At 43.6% G+C, this 20,144-nt stretch overlaps 1 protein-coding gene across 1 annotated transcript; it reads right to left on the minus strand.

Moving 5' to 3' along the window:
- Positions 1 to 481: 481 nt before the first annotated feature.
- Positions 482 to 19,719, minus strand: LOC146355972 (uncharacterized). Its single transcript, XM_084831461.1, is given in 6 exon segments — positions 482 to 3,223; positions 3,226 to 4,274; positions 5,149 to 5,275; positions 12,192 to 12,289; positions 13,372 to 13,492; positions 15,176 to 19,719. Coding segments are annotated over 6 exon segments (2,205 nt in total). The 5' UTR covers positions 15,908 to 19,719; the 3' UTR covers positions 482 to 3,145.
- Between the last annotated feature and the right edge of the window lie 425 nt (positions 19,720 to 20,144).

Here is a 20,144-nt window from a genome sequence, read left to right on the forward strand (position 1 = left end):
GGGCTATACTTTCTGCTCAGATTCAGCCGAATGCTGCCAAACTGAGGGCGCCGCTCCATATTGCAGATGGATGACCCAAAACATACAGCAAAAGCTACCCAAGAGTTTCTCAAGGCAAAGAAGTGGGATGTTCTTCAATGGCCAAGTCAGTCACCTGATCTCCACCCAATAGAGCATGCTTTTCACTTACTGAAGATAAGACTGAAGGCAGAAAGACCCACAAACAAGCAGCAGCTGAAGGCAGCTGCAGTAAAGGCCTGGCAAAGCATCTCAAGGGAGGAAACTCCGCATTTCGTCATGTCCGTGGGTTCTAGACTTCAGGCAGTCATTGACTGCAAAGGATTTTCATCCAGGTATTAAAGGCGATCCTTAAGTTTGAAATGATGTTGGTTTGTTCCATTACTTATGAGCCACCAACGATTGGGGGGGGGTGTATGCCACTGGCTGTGCTTCCTGAATGGTTAGTGCCCCACTTTTGTGAAACCCCTTGAATTACAGCTGAAAGTCCTGACTTCGCTCCCATTTGGGTGTGTTTCCTTTCAACTTCAATGTGGTGGTATACAGAGGCCAACTACCAAAACAGTTATCCTTGTTCCAATATTTCTGGCCCTGACTGTATACGTGGTTAAGATTTTTTGCCCTAATGTGCATCGTTTTACACTTGCTTACACTGAAATGTATACCCATTCCCTCCATTTGGAGAGATCCTTTCAGAGCTGTTCTTTTTTATTTTAACCACCCTAAATAGTTTGGTGTTCTCAACAGACTTGGCTACCTTACTTCTCATCCATAACTCCAGGTTGCTTTTGAAACAAGCTAAAAAGCAGATCTTTGGGGGACTACTATTTACATCCCTCCATTGTGATTAATTCCTGGTCCATTAATTCCTAGTCTCTGTTTTCTGTTCTTTAACCAGTTACAGATCAATAAGAGGACCTCTCCTCTTACCCCATAACTACTAACTTAGCTCAGCAGTCTTGGTGAGGGAATTTGTTGAAAGCTGCTTGTTGATACACTAAAAAAACTTAAAAGTGCCTGCAGAGATGAGAACTTGTGGCCCTCCAGATGGTGTTGGAGCAACTCCCATATGCCCCAGCCAGCACAGTCAATGGTCAGGGATGATGGCAGTTGTACTCCAACAACAGCTGTAGGCAACAGGTTTTCTCCCCAGGGTAAATGAGACATGCTTTACCTTCAAAGAAGCCATGCTACTTCTTCTTCAACAAGGCTTGACCTTCTATATTTTGATTATTTTAATAAAGCTTTCCACTAATTCATCAGGAACAAACTTTAAGCCAATGGATCTGTAGTCTACTGGATCCATCCTAGCTTCCTTTTAAAAAATTAGTATTACATTGGCCAATTTCCAGATCAGGTACAGAGACATGTTACACATTTTTGTTAGAAGGTCAATGTTTTTATTAGAACTCTCTGATAACCATCTGGATCCTGTGATTTGTTTTTTTCAGCTTATCTATTAGGTTTACGACTTCATCTTTTATCACCACTCTTTGCCTCAATTCCTCAGACTTCCTTTCTGAAAATATTGTTTCAGGCACAGGTATCTGCCCTGCAGTGAAGACACACAAAGAATTCATTCAGTTGCTCTGCAATCTCCTTAACCTCTTTTAGTACTCCCTTAAGTCCATTGTTATCCAGCACTGCATCACCTCTCTAGCTGGTTTCCTACTTCTGATGTAATTTATATAGTTGGTCTTATTATTGGTAAAATGCTGCTTAAGATCCTTTTTACATACTGTGACCAAATATTCTAGGGCACAGTTGTTTAGAGCATCTAGAAATTTTACCCTTATCATGATCAGAACATAGGGGCAATTGAAATTACCTTTTACTACACTTTCCCTCAAGATCAACCTGTGCATTTTAGTCAGGCAGATGATGGCATCACCCCAGTATTTCAAATAGTATTTTCAAGTGTTGAACAGGGGTCTCCCAGCACCACCTTTTCAGATCTCCTTTCCAAGGACTGGAGCCACTGTAGTGCACGGCCTCCAAGTTCTGTCCCAGAGAGACACCCCAGAAGGATACCATGGTTGATGGCACCGAAAGCCACCAAAAGGTCCAACAAATCCAACAGGGATATATTCCCCCTGTCCAGTTTGCAGCATAGGACATCCACTAAAGTGACCAAAGCAGCTACTCTTTATGACCAGGTCTGAAGCCAGATTGAAATGGATCTGGATAATCCCCCTCTTCCAGAAATTCCTGGAAATAGACCTTGCTCATAGAAATGCACAGGATAGAGTAACTATTCCCTGCCCCCTCTGGTCATGGCTATACCATCAAAATGGTGACTCCTGAATGATCGCCATCGATATAAAGCAGTAGATGTAGAGGCCTTTTGTCTGTAGTCCAGTTTTCCATATTGTTTTGGAAGCCTTGGCCATTTCTTTTCTTATAGTGGTAATGTTGACACTGCTCGTGGGAGGCAATGTTGAAATCAAGAACATAATGGTTACAGAGATTTAGCAGTACTGTAAAATCTAATTCCACCCATCCAGAAAGAAGCAAAGCATTCATGTTCTTTCAGATGGGTCTTTTTATGATAGAAAGATTTCATTTAAAAAATGTAAACATTATCTGTAAATGCTTCCTGCACTAGGAGGGAAGAAAGATACTGCCCTATATATCATATTCCCCATAATGAAAATAAGGATGGGTGTGGGTTACTTACAATGACAGTGTCACCTAACCAATTCTGTAATAAGTGTTCTCTCTTCTTTGGCTAATCTGATGTTGAATCATCTCTCAGTTGGAAGTTTCTCCTATCAATATTCTTTCCTATCTGCATTTTCTTATCAATATTAAGGTATGGATTTTGGTGGAAACGCCCACCACTGCCCCGCCCCACTCCATCTGCCATGGGATAGTCACTGGGAATCTCTCCAGAGAACTTTGAACTTTTCACAAGCCACATTAATGGCATTTATAAAGTCTCTGTTCTTTCAAGTTCCGTCATGTCTGAGGAGCTTCTTCCACACTCAAGGCCTCTCAACGGTTCCTTTCATACCATCAGTATGAATTCTTTCACGTTTCTTCAACTGTGCTCCATGACAGAAGCATTTCCCAACTGTGAATATGTGTATAGTTTCTTCCCAGTATTAATTATCTGAATTAATAATAATTAATTCGGATGAACCTTCAAATTTTCACTGTGCCTGAAGCTTTTCCCACACTTAGGACATTTGTATGGTTTCTTTCTCTAGTATGAATTCTCTGATGGTTCTTCAAATGTTGACTCCGACTGAAGCTTTTCCCACACTCTAGACATTTGTATGGTTTCTCTCCAGTATGAATTCTCTGATGGTTCGTCAAGTCACCTCCCAGTCTGAAGCATTTTCCACAATGAGAACATTTATATGGTTTCTGTCCAGTATGAATTCTCTGATGACCCATCAAGGTTCCACTCTGCCTGAAGCTTTTCCCACACTGAGAACATTCATATGGTTTCTCTCCAGTATGAATTCTTTGATGGATCATCAAGTTTCCACTGTGCCTGAAGCATTTCCCACACTGAGAACACTTGTATGGTGTCTCTCCAATATGAATTTTCTGGTCCCTCACTAATGCTTGTCTAAAAGTGACAATTTGCCCAGGCTCAGGACATTCATGCCTTTTCTCCCCAATATGAAGATCCTTATGATTCATCAGATGTTCTCTCTTACTGAAGGATTTCCTACAATGAGAACGTTCATATGATTTCCCTTCATTCTGAATTCCTTGAGTTCTCTTTAGAGAGTTCATATAACGAAAGCTGTTTCCAGACTCCAGAGAGTTATTAGGATTCTCTTCTGTATGGTTACTCTGAACTCTGTTCAAACTACCCCCTTTCCCATGCTCAAAGAATTCAGATGTACTCTCTCCTCTTACCGCTTTCTGACATTTATCAGAGTAAGAATTTTGCTGGAGGTTTTCCTCTGATATAAGACATCCCCCAAGGTCCTCCCTGGTGTCACTCATATCAAGTTCCAATCTGTAGCGATACTTTCTACCATACTTGGAGAACAAGGGTATGCTGTCCCTTCTGTGTACTTTGGAAGGCTGGCTAATTTCAGCTGTAAGACCTTCTGTGAGGTCATTGCATTCATTCTTTCTCTCCATTGGCTGCTTTCTTTGTTCCTCTTTAGACTTGGTTCCTTCTTCGTGCATCTCAGCTTCTTCCAGCACATTCGCTTGGCTTATCTGTGTGGCTATTTTGCAAGTGTCTTCATTTCCTCCACAGTGAAAATTCTCCATGTTAACCTTTTCATCACCTGCGGGGGGGGGGGGGGGGAGAGAGAGAGAGAGGAATTTTGTCTATGCTCTGATAACCACTTTTCAAGATGCCCGTGATCTCCTTTTTCTTAGATTTTCATTCAGATCTTTCTCCCTCTGCCACATCCATCTTCCTCTCTTTCTTTATGATTAGGTCAAACTTCTCCTTTTATGAGGGGGCTATGGTTTTTAAATTATATAACACCAAACAGAAGTTCGGGCACTTTTAGGTAAATTAGTTAAAATATTAATTGCTCAAAAGGGCTAAAAACATTTTTTAAATAAAGGAACCCAGTGCTTCCTTTTGAAAAGTAGAAATTGTGAGACATAAGAGAAATGAGAAATTCAGTGAAAAGTACATCAAAGTAGGTCGAATCCAAGAGTAACCTTTCACCAGCAGAATGGATACCACTGGTGAATTTCCCCGCTTCCCCTACAGCTCCCCATGTGCCCCAAATCTGTTCTAGAGGTGGGAGGAGGGGAATCAAAACTGCTATCCCACTTGTGCAACATTGGCTGTAGTCCAGGGTGTTATTAGCTGCTGGAAGCTGACATATCTTGCTGAATTCAAAAATGGCAGAATAAGGCTGCAATCCTATGGGTGAGGAGGCAGGAGCCAAGGGAAAGATGAGGCAAAGCTACCTGGGAAAGGAGGTAAGGCTGGGTTCACTAACCAACACAGCTACAGCCCATGTTAACACTTTTTCATGCATCTTCCCCAAGATTTAGTCTATAGTTCATTTAAAATAACTGGAAATGGAATAAAACTAATTTCTCTCACGTTTCTTTTCAGATCTATGTTTTTAATTCTACAAAAGGGAATCATATTGGCTGATGTTGTATTTTCTGGACTTGAGCAAAAGAGCTCCTTACCCAAAGAATCGACTTTCCCACCATCTTCCTGCAGGACTTGCCAGACCATGGTCTGGTGGCCTGGCTGGGTCAGACTCTGCTTGAATAGTTGCAAAGACAGGCTAGTTTCCTGGAGATCCATTGGTTCCTGCAGACAGGAAAAAGGACAGCCACCAGCTCCCTGTCAGATTTTGTTCGAAAAGACAGAATGTTATGGCAAAACATTACACACTCACTCCAAAAACCACAACAATTAATTTTACAATAATCAGTCCACTGATAAATTATTCAGTGAAACAAAGAAACATAGAATAGTAGGGTTGGAAGGGGCCTATAAGACCATCGAGTCCAACCCCCTGCTTTATGCAGCAATCCAAGTGAGAATATCCCTGACAGATGGCTGTCCAGCCTCGTCTTGAACGCCTCCAGTGTGGGAGAGCCCACCACCTCCCTGGGTCATTGGTTCCATTGTCGTCTTGCTCTAACAGTCAGGAGGTTTCTCCTGATGTTCAGCCGGAATCTGGCTTCTTGTAATTTCAGCCCATTATTCCGTGTCCTGCACTCTGGGATGATTGAGAAGAGATCCTGGCCTTCCTCTCTGGGACATCCTTTCAAGTACTTGAAGAGCGCTACCATATCTCCCATAAGTCTTCTCTTCTCAAGGCTAAACATGCCCAGTTCTTTCAGTCTGAATTCATAGGGGTTTGTTTCCAGTCCCCTGGTCATCTTTACTGCCCTCCTCTGAACCCTCTCCAGTTTGTCTGCATCCTTCTTAAAGTGTGGTGCCCAGAACTGGACACAGTACTCCAGATGAAGCCTAACCAGTGCTGAGTAGAGGGGAACTAGTACTTCCCAGGATTTGGAAGCTATGCTTCTATTAATGCAGCCCAAAATAGCATTGGCCTTTTTCGCAGCCAGATCACATTGTTGGCTCATATTCAGCTTGTGATCGACAACAATTCCAAGATCCTTCTCGCTTGTAGTGTTGTTGAGCCACGTATCCCCCATCTTGTAACTGTGCATTTGGTTTCTTTTTCCTAGGTGCAGAACTTGGCATTTATCCCTGTTAAATTTCATTCTGTTGTTTTCTGCCCAGCGCTCTAGTCGATCAAGATCACTTTGAATTTTGTTTCTGTCTTCCAAGTTATTAGCTATCCCGCCCAATTTTGTGTCATCTGCAAATGTGATCAGCATTCCCTGCACCTCCTCATCCAAGCCATTAATAAAAATGTTGAAGAGCACTAGGCCCAGGACTGAGCCCTGCGGTACCCCGCTCGTTACCTCTCCCCAGTTTGAGAGGATCCCATTGATAAGCACTCTTTGAGTCTGATTCTGTAGCCAGCTGTGGATCCACCTGATCATTGTTTCATCTAGCCCACTTTGAGCTAGTTTGCTCATCAGGATATCATGGGGCGCTTGTCGAAAGCTTTGCTGAAGTCGAGGTATACGATGTCCACAGCATTCCCACAGTCCACAAGGGAGGTTACCTGATAAAAAAATGAGATCAGATTCGTCTGGCAGGATTTGTTCTTGACAAATCCATGTTGGCTTCGAGTAATCACTGCATTGTTTTCAAGGTTCTTACAGATGGATTGCTTTATCATCTGCTCCAGAATGTTCCCAGGGATTGATATCAGACTGACTGGTCTGTAGTTCCCAGGTTCCTCCTTTTTACGCTTTTTGAAGATAGGAACAACATTAGCCCTCCTCCAGTCATCTGGCACATCACCCGTCCTCCATGATTGCTCAAAGATAATAGACAGTGGTTCTGAGAGTTCTTCTGCCCGTTCCTTTATTACTCTAGGGTGCAGTTCATCTGGCCCTGGAGATCTGAACTCATTCAAAGTAATTAGGTGCCCTTGACCATATGCCTATCGATCCCAAGCTGCCATCTTGCCCCTTCAGCCTGTACTTTGCCTTTGCCAGGAGGGTCATAGACCCTCTTTTGGGAGAAGACTGAGCCAAAGTAGGAATTGAGCACTTCTGCCTTTTCTTTGTCATCTGTTATCATTTTGCCATCCTTATTTAATAGCTGAACCACCATTTCTTTCCTCTGTCTTTTACTTTGCATATAGCTGAAGAAAGCTTTTTTGTTGCTTTTAGCATCCCTCGCTAACTTCAGCTCGTGCACAGCTTTAGCCTTCCTGATGCCATCCCTGCAATTCTGTGCTACCTGCCTGTACGCTTCCTTTGTAGCTTGGCCTTCTTTCCACTTCCTATATGTGTCCTTTTTTGTTTTCAGGTCATCTCTAAGCTTTTTGTGAAGCCACACTGGCTTCTTCTGTTGTCTTCCACCTTTTCTTCTTGTTGGAATTGTTTGTAATTGTGACTTTAGAATTTCCTTTTTTAAAAACTCCCACCCATCTTGGACTCCTCTTCTCGTTAGAGTCACTTGCCATGGGACCTTACTTATCATTGTTCTGAGGTTATTAAAACTGAGTTTATTAAAATCAGCTTTCCTAAAATCCAGGGTACGGGTTTGGCTACCCTCGGCTTTTGCTTCCTTTAGAACCAAGAACTCAAGTATAACATGGTCGCTTTCCCCCAGAGTTCCTGTAACTGCTAGGATAGCCAATCCTCTAGTTCCTTCCTCTACTTTCTGTAGGAGGCAGTTATCCGCCACACAAGTCAGGAATTTCCTGGAGTGGCCATGTTTTGCAGAATTTGTCTCCCAACAAATATCAGGGAAATTGAAGTCCCTACTACATCATGCTTCCTTGAAACATTGGCTATTTGCTTTTCAAAAGTTTCATCCTCGTCTTCTCCTTGATTGGGTGGCCAGTAGTAGACTCCGACAATGTTCCTTTTATTCTTTGCTCCGTTTATTTTAACCCAGATGCTCTCAATGGGGCTACCAAGCTCATCCTCCTGTATTTCTGTGCAGATATAAGTATTTTTAACATATAGTGCAACCCCACCTCCCTTTCTGTTCCCCCTGTTCTTTTTGAACAAGTTATATCCTTCAATTACTGTATTCCAGTCATGAGAGTCATCCCACCAAGTCTCAGTTATACCTATCAAGTCATAATTTCCCTCATGTATTAAGAGTTCAAGTTTGTTCTGTTTGTTTCCCATACTCTGGGCATTAGTATATAGACATCAAAAACCATATGCTTCATGGTCTGGCTTTCTTCCTACATGTTTGTGAAGACTATTATTGGGCGCTATTAGAGCTGTTCTCTCCGTTGCGGTGCATGAGCCTTCGTCCATTGTTACTCCCAACTTTACGTCTCCCTTCCCCGTAGGATTCAGTTTAAAGCCCTCCTGATAAAGTTCTTCATGCTGTGGCCAAACACATTCTTCCCAGCCTTTGTGAGGTGCAACCCATCCCTTGCCAACAATCCATCTTCCAGGAAGTATAGCCCATGGTCCCAGAATCCAAATCTCTCACGTCAGCACCACCTTTGTAGTCAGTCATTCACCCGGAGTATTTTTCTTTCCCTTTCTATCCCTCTTCTAACTACTGGAAGCATGGATGTGAAAACTATCTGGGCCCCAAAGTTCTTGAGTTTCCTTCCCAAAGCTTCAAAGTCTGATGTGATTTCTTCGTAGCTCCGCTTGGTGGTATCATTTGTTCCCACATGGATGAGAAGAAAGGGATACCTGTCAATGGGCTTTATGAGTGCAGGCAACCTTTCAGTCATGTCTCTAATCCGTCCTCCCGGGAGACAGCATACCTGGCAAGTTCACAGGTCTTTGCGACATACCTGGGTTTCGATCCCACGCAGCAAGGAGTACTACTACTCTTCTCTTCTTGTAGCTGTAGGCCTTGGTTTCATCGCCTCTGCTTGGCTGACCTTCAGCTTCTTGCTCGCTCTCATGCAGGTTCCCCTGTAATTCTTCCTCTGCAGGCTGTCCTCCATTCTCATCCTCAAGTACCTGGAAATGGTTCCCTAGTTCCACTGCCTCCACTGGTGCCGAGTGTCTTCTAGTTCTTCTGCTCCTAACTGTCACTCTTTTCCAAGGAGTATCCTCTGCTTCATTTTTCCTCACCTCAGCAGTTTCCTCTTCTGCCTCAGCTTGCTGTTGCTCTTCTAGCTTCTGTTCTTCGCTTTGCTGCTGTAGTTCCACCGTTCTGTCCAAGAACTCTTTGTGTTCTCTTATTCCCTGGAGGGTTGACACTCGCTGCTCCAGTCCTCTTACTTTTCCTTCCAGCAGCGTGATCAACTTGCACTTGTTGCAGGTGTAGGCCATATTGTTTTCAGGCAAGAAAACAAACATGGCACACACCTTGCAGGTCACCACCACTGGAGAGTCTTGTCCTTCCATAGTCTTTTTTCCCTTTTTGTGTCTAGCTTCCTGGTTGTTCTAGAGTAGCCTGTGCCTGGTCCTCTACTCACTCTTTGCCTTTGTCTCTTCTGCCACTGCAGCTTCCCTGGCCAACTCCTGTTTGCTCCCCCTGCTTGCTCGCTCTGATCGCTCGCTCTCTGGGAGCCTGCTTGCTTCTGTAGTCCCTAGACCAGGTGGAGCAGCTTCCTCTGCTCTGCTCTGCTCAGCTGGGAGGCGGGAAACAGACTGAAGCTTCCTGCCCACTTAGCTGCTGGGAGTACTCAGGCCACCCCCCCCCCCAATTAACTGAAGCTCTCAGGGGCACCTGGTGAGCTCACAGCCACTCAGCAGGAAACAAACAGACCTCTGGGCTTCCTCCACTTACCTCTTTGCCTTTGTCTCCTTTGTCTCTTCTGCCACTGCAGCTCCCCTGGCCAACTCCTGTTTGCTCCCCCTGTTTGCTCGCCCTGATCGCTCGCTCTCTGGGAGCTTGCTTGAAAAGGAGAAAATTGCACCCCCACCCCAAGATTTACAAATATTGCTTTGCAGTATCCTATATGTGAGAATACAGGTCACTGTTTGGGATATCCGGTTGGAGCCACGGCATCCTGCAGTGACTTGTGGAGCTCCGCAGGTTGCTTATCTCAAACAGCTGTGAAAAGGTTGAGCAACCTTTTTATCTTCCCCTGGAATGAAAATGGGAAGTTTACAGTACCATCCGGATGAAATCTTGGAAGAACAGCTGCTTCTGCAGAGAAACAGAGGGGCTGAAATCTAAGATTTGATGCTGGAGTATCATCTACTGAATGCTGTTTGAAACTCCTAAGCAATTAGGAGACATAAGGACAAATGGCTCCAAATAGTATTTCTGAATTTAAACTACCAGCAATATCTGAGGACTTGTAACTAAATCTGTGTGTTTGTTTTTTCTGTTTCTGCAATTATACCTGCTTGATGTGCTTTTGAAAGTGGAGGATGGCAGTACCAAAGGAAAATAAGAAAGGCTTGAGATTGCCACTTACCCCCCGCCCCCCAATTGCTCTCCCAGCAAAGGTTTCTAGAAATGCCGGAGATGAAGAGGAGTTGCTTGCTTTGATAAAAACTATGTCTTCTCAGCTACCAGAGCAGTCAAAGAAACTTGAAACAATTCAGGACTCAATCATTACCCTTCAGGGGGCTGTGGATTTAATTAATATCTCTTTTCAAAAGATAGAATCAAAAGTTAATGTTCTCGAAGATCAGGTTACTGCTCATGAAACGGCCATGAAAGCGTCTCATAATATTTTGTCTGCTCGAATTTCTAAACTGGAGGCCTTCACACATACAGCGAATTTACGTATCCTTGGTATTAAAGACGTGGCTACTGATATAGGTTTGGCTGAATTTATGGATAAACTTTTGCATGAGCTATTGGCTTTACCATCTGATTTTTTACTTGATATTGAGCATGCATATCGTGTTCCTGGTTCAATATGTGGCACTAAAGAAACTTTTGGGACTGTTATTGTTCAATTTTCACAAGTCTCTGCTAAAAATTATCTTATGCGTCTGGCAAGAGAACAAGGTGAGCTTCACTGGGGACCAGCAAATGACAAGATTATGCTCTTTCCTGATTATACTAAAGAAATCACTGACAGAAGAAGGCAATTCACCAGGGTGAGAAGTTGGGCAAAACAAATTAACCTGCAATATCATATTAAATATCCAGCTACATTTTGCATTCTTTTTGAAGGCCAGATGAAAAGATTTTTGGATCCTGATGCTGCAGAATAATTTTTAATTGGTATTAAAATTAAAACAAGGGAACCAACTCTCTCAGCCTCCAGAGTTGGAATTTAGCCATCTTTACTGTTCTTTTGAAGTGATGTTTGGGCTATAGCTGATAAGATGCCTAGGCACTATGCCAGAGTAAATGTTTGCATATTTCTGTTTTCTTTCTTTTTTGTGTTATATTGTAATAAAATGCCTATTTGTGTGTGTATGTGTGTGTACACATATAAATATATTTTTAGATATATTACTTCATATACAAATGATTTGCTTTTGTTTTTTATTTTTTATCTTTTTCTTAAACTTCTTTCTTCTCTTATTATTATTATTATTATTTATCATTATGGGATTATTATTATTACTATTTCTTGTTGGTTAAACCTTTAATGTTTATTAATACGCGTTAACTCAATGGTAATATATGGCCAATGGAAATGGATTGTTTACTCCCATTCCTTTGCTATAAGACTGAGGTTATGATACTGAAAGATAAGGTTTACCGTTTGTGGTGTAGCGGATTGAAGATTTAATAATACTTGCAATGTCTGGAAGAATGCTGTACAGGTATAATCTGCAATTGGATTTATATATGGATATTTGGTTTGTTCTTATTGAAGTTTAATATAATCCTTTTTTTCCCTTTTCCTTCTTTTGGAAAAGAAGAAAAGGATCCTTCCTCCTCCCTTTTTTTTTCTTCCTCAGAATACTGTAATGTTGGAAACTGAAGATTCTGATTATGTTGTTGGTAGTGTTTATTTCATTTATAAAAATAAAATAAAAAGAGATTAAAAAAAAGAGAGAATACAGGTCACTGTTTGCAATGTTTAGTTTAGGCTTCTGGCTGCAATCCTGTGTATACTTGAGAGCATGGCGTCATTTAAACAATCTCTCAGCTGCTTTAAGAGGAGCACATCCCGTGAAACTAAGTCTACATCTAAAGGAACCGTCTGTGTGGGCAGCTGACAGCATGTGTGTTACCCCCACTCCTCTGTACCCCCAACCTTGTACCTAACAAATTGACTCACCAAAATGTCATATCCCTCTTTCATACCAGTACACACCGTTTCTTGACTTTCAGAAGGAAGCAACAAATTGGCATGACTTGGACATTTGATTCCACTACCTGCGAAGCACAGAAGCGGCATTTTAGAAGGGGAACCACTCCATCCCTTCATCCTTAGGGTAACCACATGTATTATTTATTTTATTTATACAATTCTTTATGAGTCACTTTTTGGCCCTAAAAGGCCCCACAAGGCAACATACACATTAAAACTTATAAAACAGTATAGTAAACAAATTATCAAAATAAACAAATTAAAAGAGAGGAGAAATATAATTGTTAAAAACAGAGAGTACAATTTCATTTAAAAGTATTCAAGCACAAAAAGGCTTTTAATGGCTCACCTAAAACTAAACAAGGAAGGAGCCCATGTAACCTCCATTGGTTCAAGACACAGGAACACTCTTTCATTGCGCCTCCTCATCATACAGGAAGGTAGCCAGGAACTCTCACTTAGCATTCCTTGTTCAGCCTTGTTCATAGCTGGTTCCTTTCCATCAGGGCAGGGGAACCAGTGGCCCTACACATGTTGTTGGACTTCAACTCCCATCAGCCCCAGCCAGCATGGCCAATGGTCAGGGATGATGGAAGTTGTCATCCAACAACATCTGGAGGGCCACAAGTTCCCCAGCCCAGCTTTTTATGATGCAGATGAAGTAACCCTCAGCATGTACAGACCAGCTGAGTTGCTCTAAGGAGCTTGGCTTTGATCTAGCAGCTCAGCTCTTGCACAGCTTTTCTCAATAATCTCACTGAAGTGCTGCTTGAATATTGATCTGGGAAGCCTCAGTCAAGGTGAAATCGACCAGGAAGCCCCTGATCAGAGAGCGCTGCTTCCATAAGTGCATAAGCTATATCTTGTAGCAAGGCTCTTGGTGGTAGAGATGACTAGATCTGACACTTTTGCACACATGCAGAAAGAGGCCAAGCATCCTATATCTTCAATAGCGGCACTGAAGAGGGAAATTCAGCTGGTGCAGCTGCTCTCAACCACTGCATGAGATGCTGCATTTGCCAAAATCCCCTCTTCCACAAGACTGATATGTGTATAGTGACACTGATCTGCCTTTTCATCTCGTCAGCCCAAGCATCCCACAAACACGAAAGAAGCAGGACACCCAATAAGTCAGTGAATCCCTTACCGAGCCTGTTCATCTCCTCACCATGGTTGTGCTGGGTTTCTTTGTAGATCTGTCCCTGCACTATGTCCAAGAGCTCTTCCTTCGCATCCACAGCATCTACACACTCCTCCTTCAATGGCCGCTGAAAAAGAGAGAATATATTTATTTACTGCATTTATATCCCACCCTTTTTCCTCCAGGGAACCCAAGGCAGCGTACATAATCCTCCTCTCCATTTTATCCTGAAAAAAACAAGTTGTTGTTCAGTCGTTAAGTCGTGTCCGACTCTTCGTGACCCCATGGACCATAGCACGCCAGGCCTTCCTGCCCTCCACTCTCTCCCAGAGCGTGCTCAAGTTCATATTCATTGCATCAGTGATGCTATCTAGCCATCTCATCCTCTGCCCTCCCCTTCTCCTTTTGCCTTCAATCTTTCCCAGCATCAGGGTCTTTTCCAGGGAGTTTTCTCTTCGCATTAGGTGGCCAAAATATTTGAGTTTCAGCTTCAGTATCCGTCCCTGCAATGAGCAGTCAGGGTTGATTTCCTTTAGGATTGACTGATTTGACCTCCTTGCAGTCCAGGGGACTCATAAGAGTCTTCTCCAGCACCACAGTAATAGATATGATGGTCACCTGAATTAAATTTGCCCATGCTTGTCCATTTTAGTTTGCTGATTGCCAAGATGTCGATGTTCAATCTTGCCATCTCATGTTCGACCACCTCCAGCTTACCTTGATTCATTGATCTTACATTCCAGGTTCCTAAACAATATTGTTCTTTACAGCACCAGACTTTCTTTTCACCACCAGACACATCCACAGCTGAGTGTCCTTTTGGCTTTGGCCCAGCCGCTTCACTCTTTCTGGCACTACTTGGAAATTCCCTTTGCTCTTCCTCAGTAGTATATTGGACACCTTCCGACCTGAGGGGTTTATCTTCCGGCGTCATATCTTTTAGCCTTGTGATACGTTCCATGGGGTTTTCTTGGCAAGAATACTGGAGTGGGTTGCCATTTCCTTCTTCAGTGGACCACATTTTATCAGAACTCTTTGCCATGACTTGTCCGTCTTGGGTGGCCCTGGACGGCATAGCTTATGGCTTCACTGAGTTACACAAGCCCCTTCGCCGCAACAAGGCAGTGATCCATGAAGGGGCCCTTCAATCCTATATACAATTAAAAAAAAAATCCCAACAGATCTTAGTAGCTCCCTGGTTCTCATGAGGCTGGGAAAAGCTACTGCTGTGAATTTGCAACCCATCATGAAACTCTTAAAGGTACAATTTTCCTGAGAGAAATAAAATTTGGCAGGAATCACACAGAATGAATGGTATGAAAGATTATAATGGATTCATGCTTAGGAAATGGTGTTTAACAATAAAAATTTGTCACTGATTGTTAATCATCATGGTTGATTTTGCTAAGGAAGATAGTGAATATGTACAATAGGACATGATAAATATGTATTATATGGGTTCAATTGTTTAATCATAGTACAGCCACCTCAAAACGTTTTGAACTAAAGCAGTATATCTTAAATATATAGAATACTTAATAAAATAACAATGGTGCAAAGGCAGGAATTATGTGTGGCAGTACTACAAAGCTGGAGCTCTCTCCAGTTGGAGCACATCTTGGGAGCATTAAAAATGCTCTAATTTGGAATGGCATTCAGCAGATAAAGTTAGGCTGTCCAGAGAGTTTTAGCCTTTGTTGTGTGTTATCAATTTTATCAATGTTTTACCGAACAACTATAGATGGTTTGAACAACCTAATCCACATTGTGCATCTTTTTAAAGACTTGTAATAAAATATTAAAACCTCACCTGCCATTTCCTTGTCTTGGCAACTTGTTGGCTCATCAGGAAGTCCTCCGCCAGGGCCACAGCCTGGGAACAGCTGTCCGGTCCTCCTGCTCGGATCCAGCTCTGCAGTTCTGGCGGCAGGCTGGCCAGGAACTGCTCCAGGATTAGCAGCTCCAGGATCTGCTCTTTGCTGTGTCTCTCTGGCTTCAGCCACTGGCGGCAAAGCTTCTGGAGCTGGCTGTGAATCCTTCGGGGATCTTCCACCTCCTGGCAGCAGAATTGCCTGAAGTGCTGGCGCTGCACCTCCATTCTCAGGGCTTCCCCTCGCAAGATGGCGGCCTTCACTTTCCCATAGTCCTCCTGATCTCTGGCTTCCAGGCTTCGAAAGGCCTGTTCTGCTTCTCCGCTCAGTGCTGGCAGGAGCCGGGCTGCCCACTCTCCTCTAGGCCACCGGCAGGCTCTGGCCACTTGTTCAAAAGAGGCCAGAAAGGCCTTGGTATCTTCCCACGGGGCAGTCTCTGACATCACTGGGTTTCCCCCTCCTGTGTGAATGGGCTGCAGTGTCTTCAGGAAGTACTGCCATTGGGCTTCCCAGCGCTCTTGCATCCTCTTGGATGGTTCCCCTTTGCCCTCTTGCAATGCCCTCAATCCTGGTCGCATCACCATATAGTCTGGCTGAACTGCACTGATGGCTTTTCCTGTTCTGACTGGTCCTTCCCCTAGTTCTGGGTCTGCAGGTATTTTCTGTTTCATTGCTTTCTCTCCTCAATCTACCCTCTCAAATCTAGAGTTAGAATATTTTCAAATTAGATCACTTTTAGCAGAATATCTTCCAGATAACCATCAGTTAAGAGTTTGAAAAAGTAATTGTGAAAAACATCAGAAATAATCCTTAGAAACGTAATATGAAGGCAGAACAAATGAAAGATTTCACAATCAAAAAGTTACAAAATATGGGTAAATCGTCAGCTATTCACTTAATATTGCAGAAATGAATTAATTTCATAGAACCATAGAGTCTGAGATCATCTGCAGGCTGCAGCTACAGCATCTCTGAGAAATGACCATCCAGTGTCTGCCTCTGCTGAAATATTTGAAGCGAAGGAGAACCCATCACCTCCTGAGACAGTCAGTTCCATTGTCAAACACATCTCACTGTAAGGAGATTTCTCCTAACATTTAGCCAAAATCGGCTTCCCTGCTATTTCCAACTACTGGTTCTAGTCCTGTCCTCAGGAACAACAGAGAACAAGTGTGTTCTATCTTCTGTATACATATTTTCAGATATTTGAAGACCGCTATCGTGTCTCTAAGGAGATTACGATTGTCTCTCCTCCAGGGTAAACATACTCAGCTCTTTCAACTGTTCCTCATGTTTCTAGACCTCTCACCATCCTGGTTGCTCTTCTCTGAACATGTTCTGGTTTGTCAATATCCTTCCTAAAATGTATTGCTCAGAACTGGACACAGTACTTCAAATGCAGCCTGACCAATGCAGAATAGAGTGTAACTATTACTTCCTCTGGCATGGACACTATTTTTCTGTTAATGCAGCCAACTACTGCATGAGCTTTTTTAGCAGCTGCATCACACTGCTGGCTCATATTCAGCTTTGGATTCACTAAGACACCTAGATACTTTTCACATGTATTCTTAGCCACTAGGTTTAATATGCTACCTTCTTCTTCATACGCTTTAATCACTAGCTTGTCCATTTAAAAGTAGCATCAGTATGTTTCCATGCTGGGAAATGATAGACATATTGGATTTTTGCCATCCACATATAGAAGGTGGCTTCCAGGTGTGCCAGTACAAATTTTGGGGTGGGCAAAGTAGACTGAAGGGAAAGGCTGTAGCTCAGGGTCCGAGCACATGCTTTGCATGCAGAAGGGCATAGGTTCAATCCCCAAGATCTATGGGTAAGGTTAGGGAAAAACCCGCCTGGAACCCTGGAGAAATGCTGCCAGTCAGTGTAGTAGACAAAATTAAGCTAGTTGGACCAATGGCTGGACTCAGTATAAGGCAGGCTCCTGTTCCTGGGTTATTGTTTGTTTTTCATTTTTATTGTAAGCCCTCCTGTGTGTGATTTTATCATAAAGAGGCAGGGTATAAATGTCCTAATAAATATCTTGTAACTAAATACAGAGTGGCCCAGAAGTAGGTATACAGTTGTTTGGAATGTTGATGGGAGGGGGAGAGAATGTGTGAGTAGAAGATGTGTGGGTGGAGTCAGAATGACAGTTGGGAGGAGTGAGTGACAGGGAGTGACAGTTAAATCAGCTAATGGACTACATTTCGAGCACTTATGAGATTAAACGGTGTTAAACAAATGTTAATGTAATAAACAATGTAACAAAATGCAAATAAACTAAACTGTACACCTACTTTTGGGCCACTCTGTATAACACTTCATGCATCTGATGAAGCAGGGCCCTAGTCTGTTGCCTACAGAGTACAATTCTAGTAGAGATGAGTGAGAAATGTGCTCGGTTGAGGGTTTTTGTTGTTGTTGTTGTTGTACAAATTTACCTGACTGGCAGTTCCTGGAACTGTACATGGAAAGGTGCATTTGAAAAATGCACATACAAATACGTATGGGGGATAAATACTCTGTGGGAAAACAAACTCCTGTACGGAAAAAATGTCATGGTGGAAAACAGAGAACAGATCTGACACATCTGTCCATCCCTAAATCCTGCGCTTACTTGGGAGTAAGTCGCATTGAACTGAATCAAACTTTCTTCCGAGCAGACATGCATAAGACCATTCTGTTAAGCTGCAACTCCAGACACACATACCTCAGAGTAAGCCCCACTGAATACAGTGAGTCTTAACTGCAAGTATAGGATGGTGCTGTAAGACTTTCAAGCACCACAAGACTCTCTCGAGTGTTTGCTGTTTGGCAGGCTCGGCGGGCGCCCTCTCCAAGATTTGTATCCCAGCCCCCAAGGAAAACATTTCCTGGCCTTTGAGCCTCACAAGTGGTAAAAATGTTTTGCTTTCTTGAGCTTGTCAGAAAAATTACCCTGAAAATCCTCCCCCTTTTGCTGGGAGAGGAATAAGAGTGTCCAGTATTATTAGCCCCATATTGCGGATGAGGGGAGACGGAGAGGGGCTTACAGTGACCCTGTGACGTAGTTGATTCTCATTACCCCGTATTGCAGACTGAACCGGAGATGGGATCTGATACTGATAGAGGCTGATAGCAAGCAAGCAATTTAGGCCACTATTAATAGCCCCATACTGTTGCACTGGACCATGGGGAGGGGAGTGCTGAGGCTGCTTGGGACAACCCTGTAGTCCTAGTCCAGTGTTATTACCCCCATTTTGCAGGTGGGGACTGAGGCAGAGTAACTGGCAGTGTATGTCTACTCAGAAGTACTTCTTACTCCCAAGTAAGTATGGTGGATTGCAGCCTTTTTTATTTTTAGAATTTTATTTGCAATTATAACAAAACAACAAAGGGGGGGACTACAAACAGCAATAGCAGGAACATAACAAAAAGAAAAGGCTGCAATTCACCATACACAGCCTTCAGGACAGCCCTGCCCTACTCACGCGCTGTTGATGACCTTGCTTCAGCAACAACAGAACTCCTTGGAGCTCCGGAATATATACCGGAAGCGACGAGGAGGCCGGTGTGACCCTTGACGGGCTGGATTTTGTCTCTCGGTTGCTCAGCTCCGTTTGAGCGGAGGCTCAGCCGGAGGAGGAGGAAGGTCCAGCTGGAATCCCTGGCCGCCCTCCGGGCGCCCTCCCGGCTGCGCTGAGCGGGGGGCTGGAAGGGGGCCGCGGGGGGCTGCAGCTACTCTCTGCTACGCCGGATCCCTGCCTTTTCTCTCTGGGATTCCTCCTCCTTTCCTTCGTCGCTGGTTTAACGCTGGAGACGCAGAAGCAGGCGAGGCTCCCTCTGCTGGGCGGCTACAGCCTCTCCTCCTCCAGTCCTTCCGCTAAAAGGAACCTTTGATGCAGGCTCGAAGACTTACCGTGGTGCAAGAGCCTTCGTCAAACGCATGAGTGAGAAGCATCTGAGGAGGTGGGCCGACGCCACAGTAAGCACGTTAAGTCTTTTTAGGTCCCAGAAGGCCTACAGGATCGAGGGCTGCACGAATGCCAAAAGCCTAAACAGATTTACGTGGGAGTAAGGGCGCAATCCTATTCATGTTTAGACGGAAAAAAGTCCTACAACTCCTAGCATGCCCCAACTAGGCATCCTGATTGGGGCATGTTGGGAGTTGTAAGAGGATTATTTCGGTCTAATATGCATAGGGATTGCACCCTAAGTCTCCTTTGAATCCAGGGGGAACTACTGGGCGATTAATAAATACATCACTCATAGCCTCAGGGCTGCACGCTGAAAACCCATGCATGCTTACATATCATATCATTTGATCCTCAAGTTGTCTCCACGGGTTATTTTGGGCTAGTTTACAGGTTTGAGGTTGGGGGGGCGGTTCCAGAACTCACCAACATTGTGGGTACATTCTGGCATCCAGATAATCACAGTTTGACTCAGCATATGATCTCTTGTTTATTTTTATTTATTTATTTATTGCATTTCTATCCCGCCTTTTTTCCTCTTTGAGGAACCCAAGGCGGCTTACATTATCCTCCTCCTCTCCATTTTACCCTCACAACAATAACCCTGTGAGGTAGGTTGGGCTGAGAGTGTGTGACTGGCCCAAAGTCACCCAGTGAGCTTCCATGGCCGAGTGGGGACTAGAACCCGGATCTCCCAGCTCCCAGTCCAACACTCTTGCCACTACACCACACTGCCCACTCTGCAGGGTTTACACACTTCTCAATACAGAATTTGATAGCCCCACTCTTTAACCTCAACTCTTGAGACTTCGGAGCTGGAAGACAAAGAGGAAGGAGGTTCATTACCACGTGTGATGGATCTTAGCTTTATGCTTCACTCTTGGGCCAATTAATTTGGAATTCTCAATCCCTCTGCCAAGGTGTAGGCAAAATAATATGTAACGGCTGT

This window comes from Heloderma suspectum, chromosome 2 (assembly GCF_057233095.1).
Source record: "Heloderma suspectum isolate Gila_16-S chromosome 2, 16-S_ref, whole genome shotgun sequence".
Classification (NCBI taxonomy): Eukaryota; Metazoa; Chordata; class Lepidosauria; order Squamata; family Helodermatidae; genus Heloderma; species Heloderma suspectum.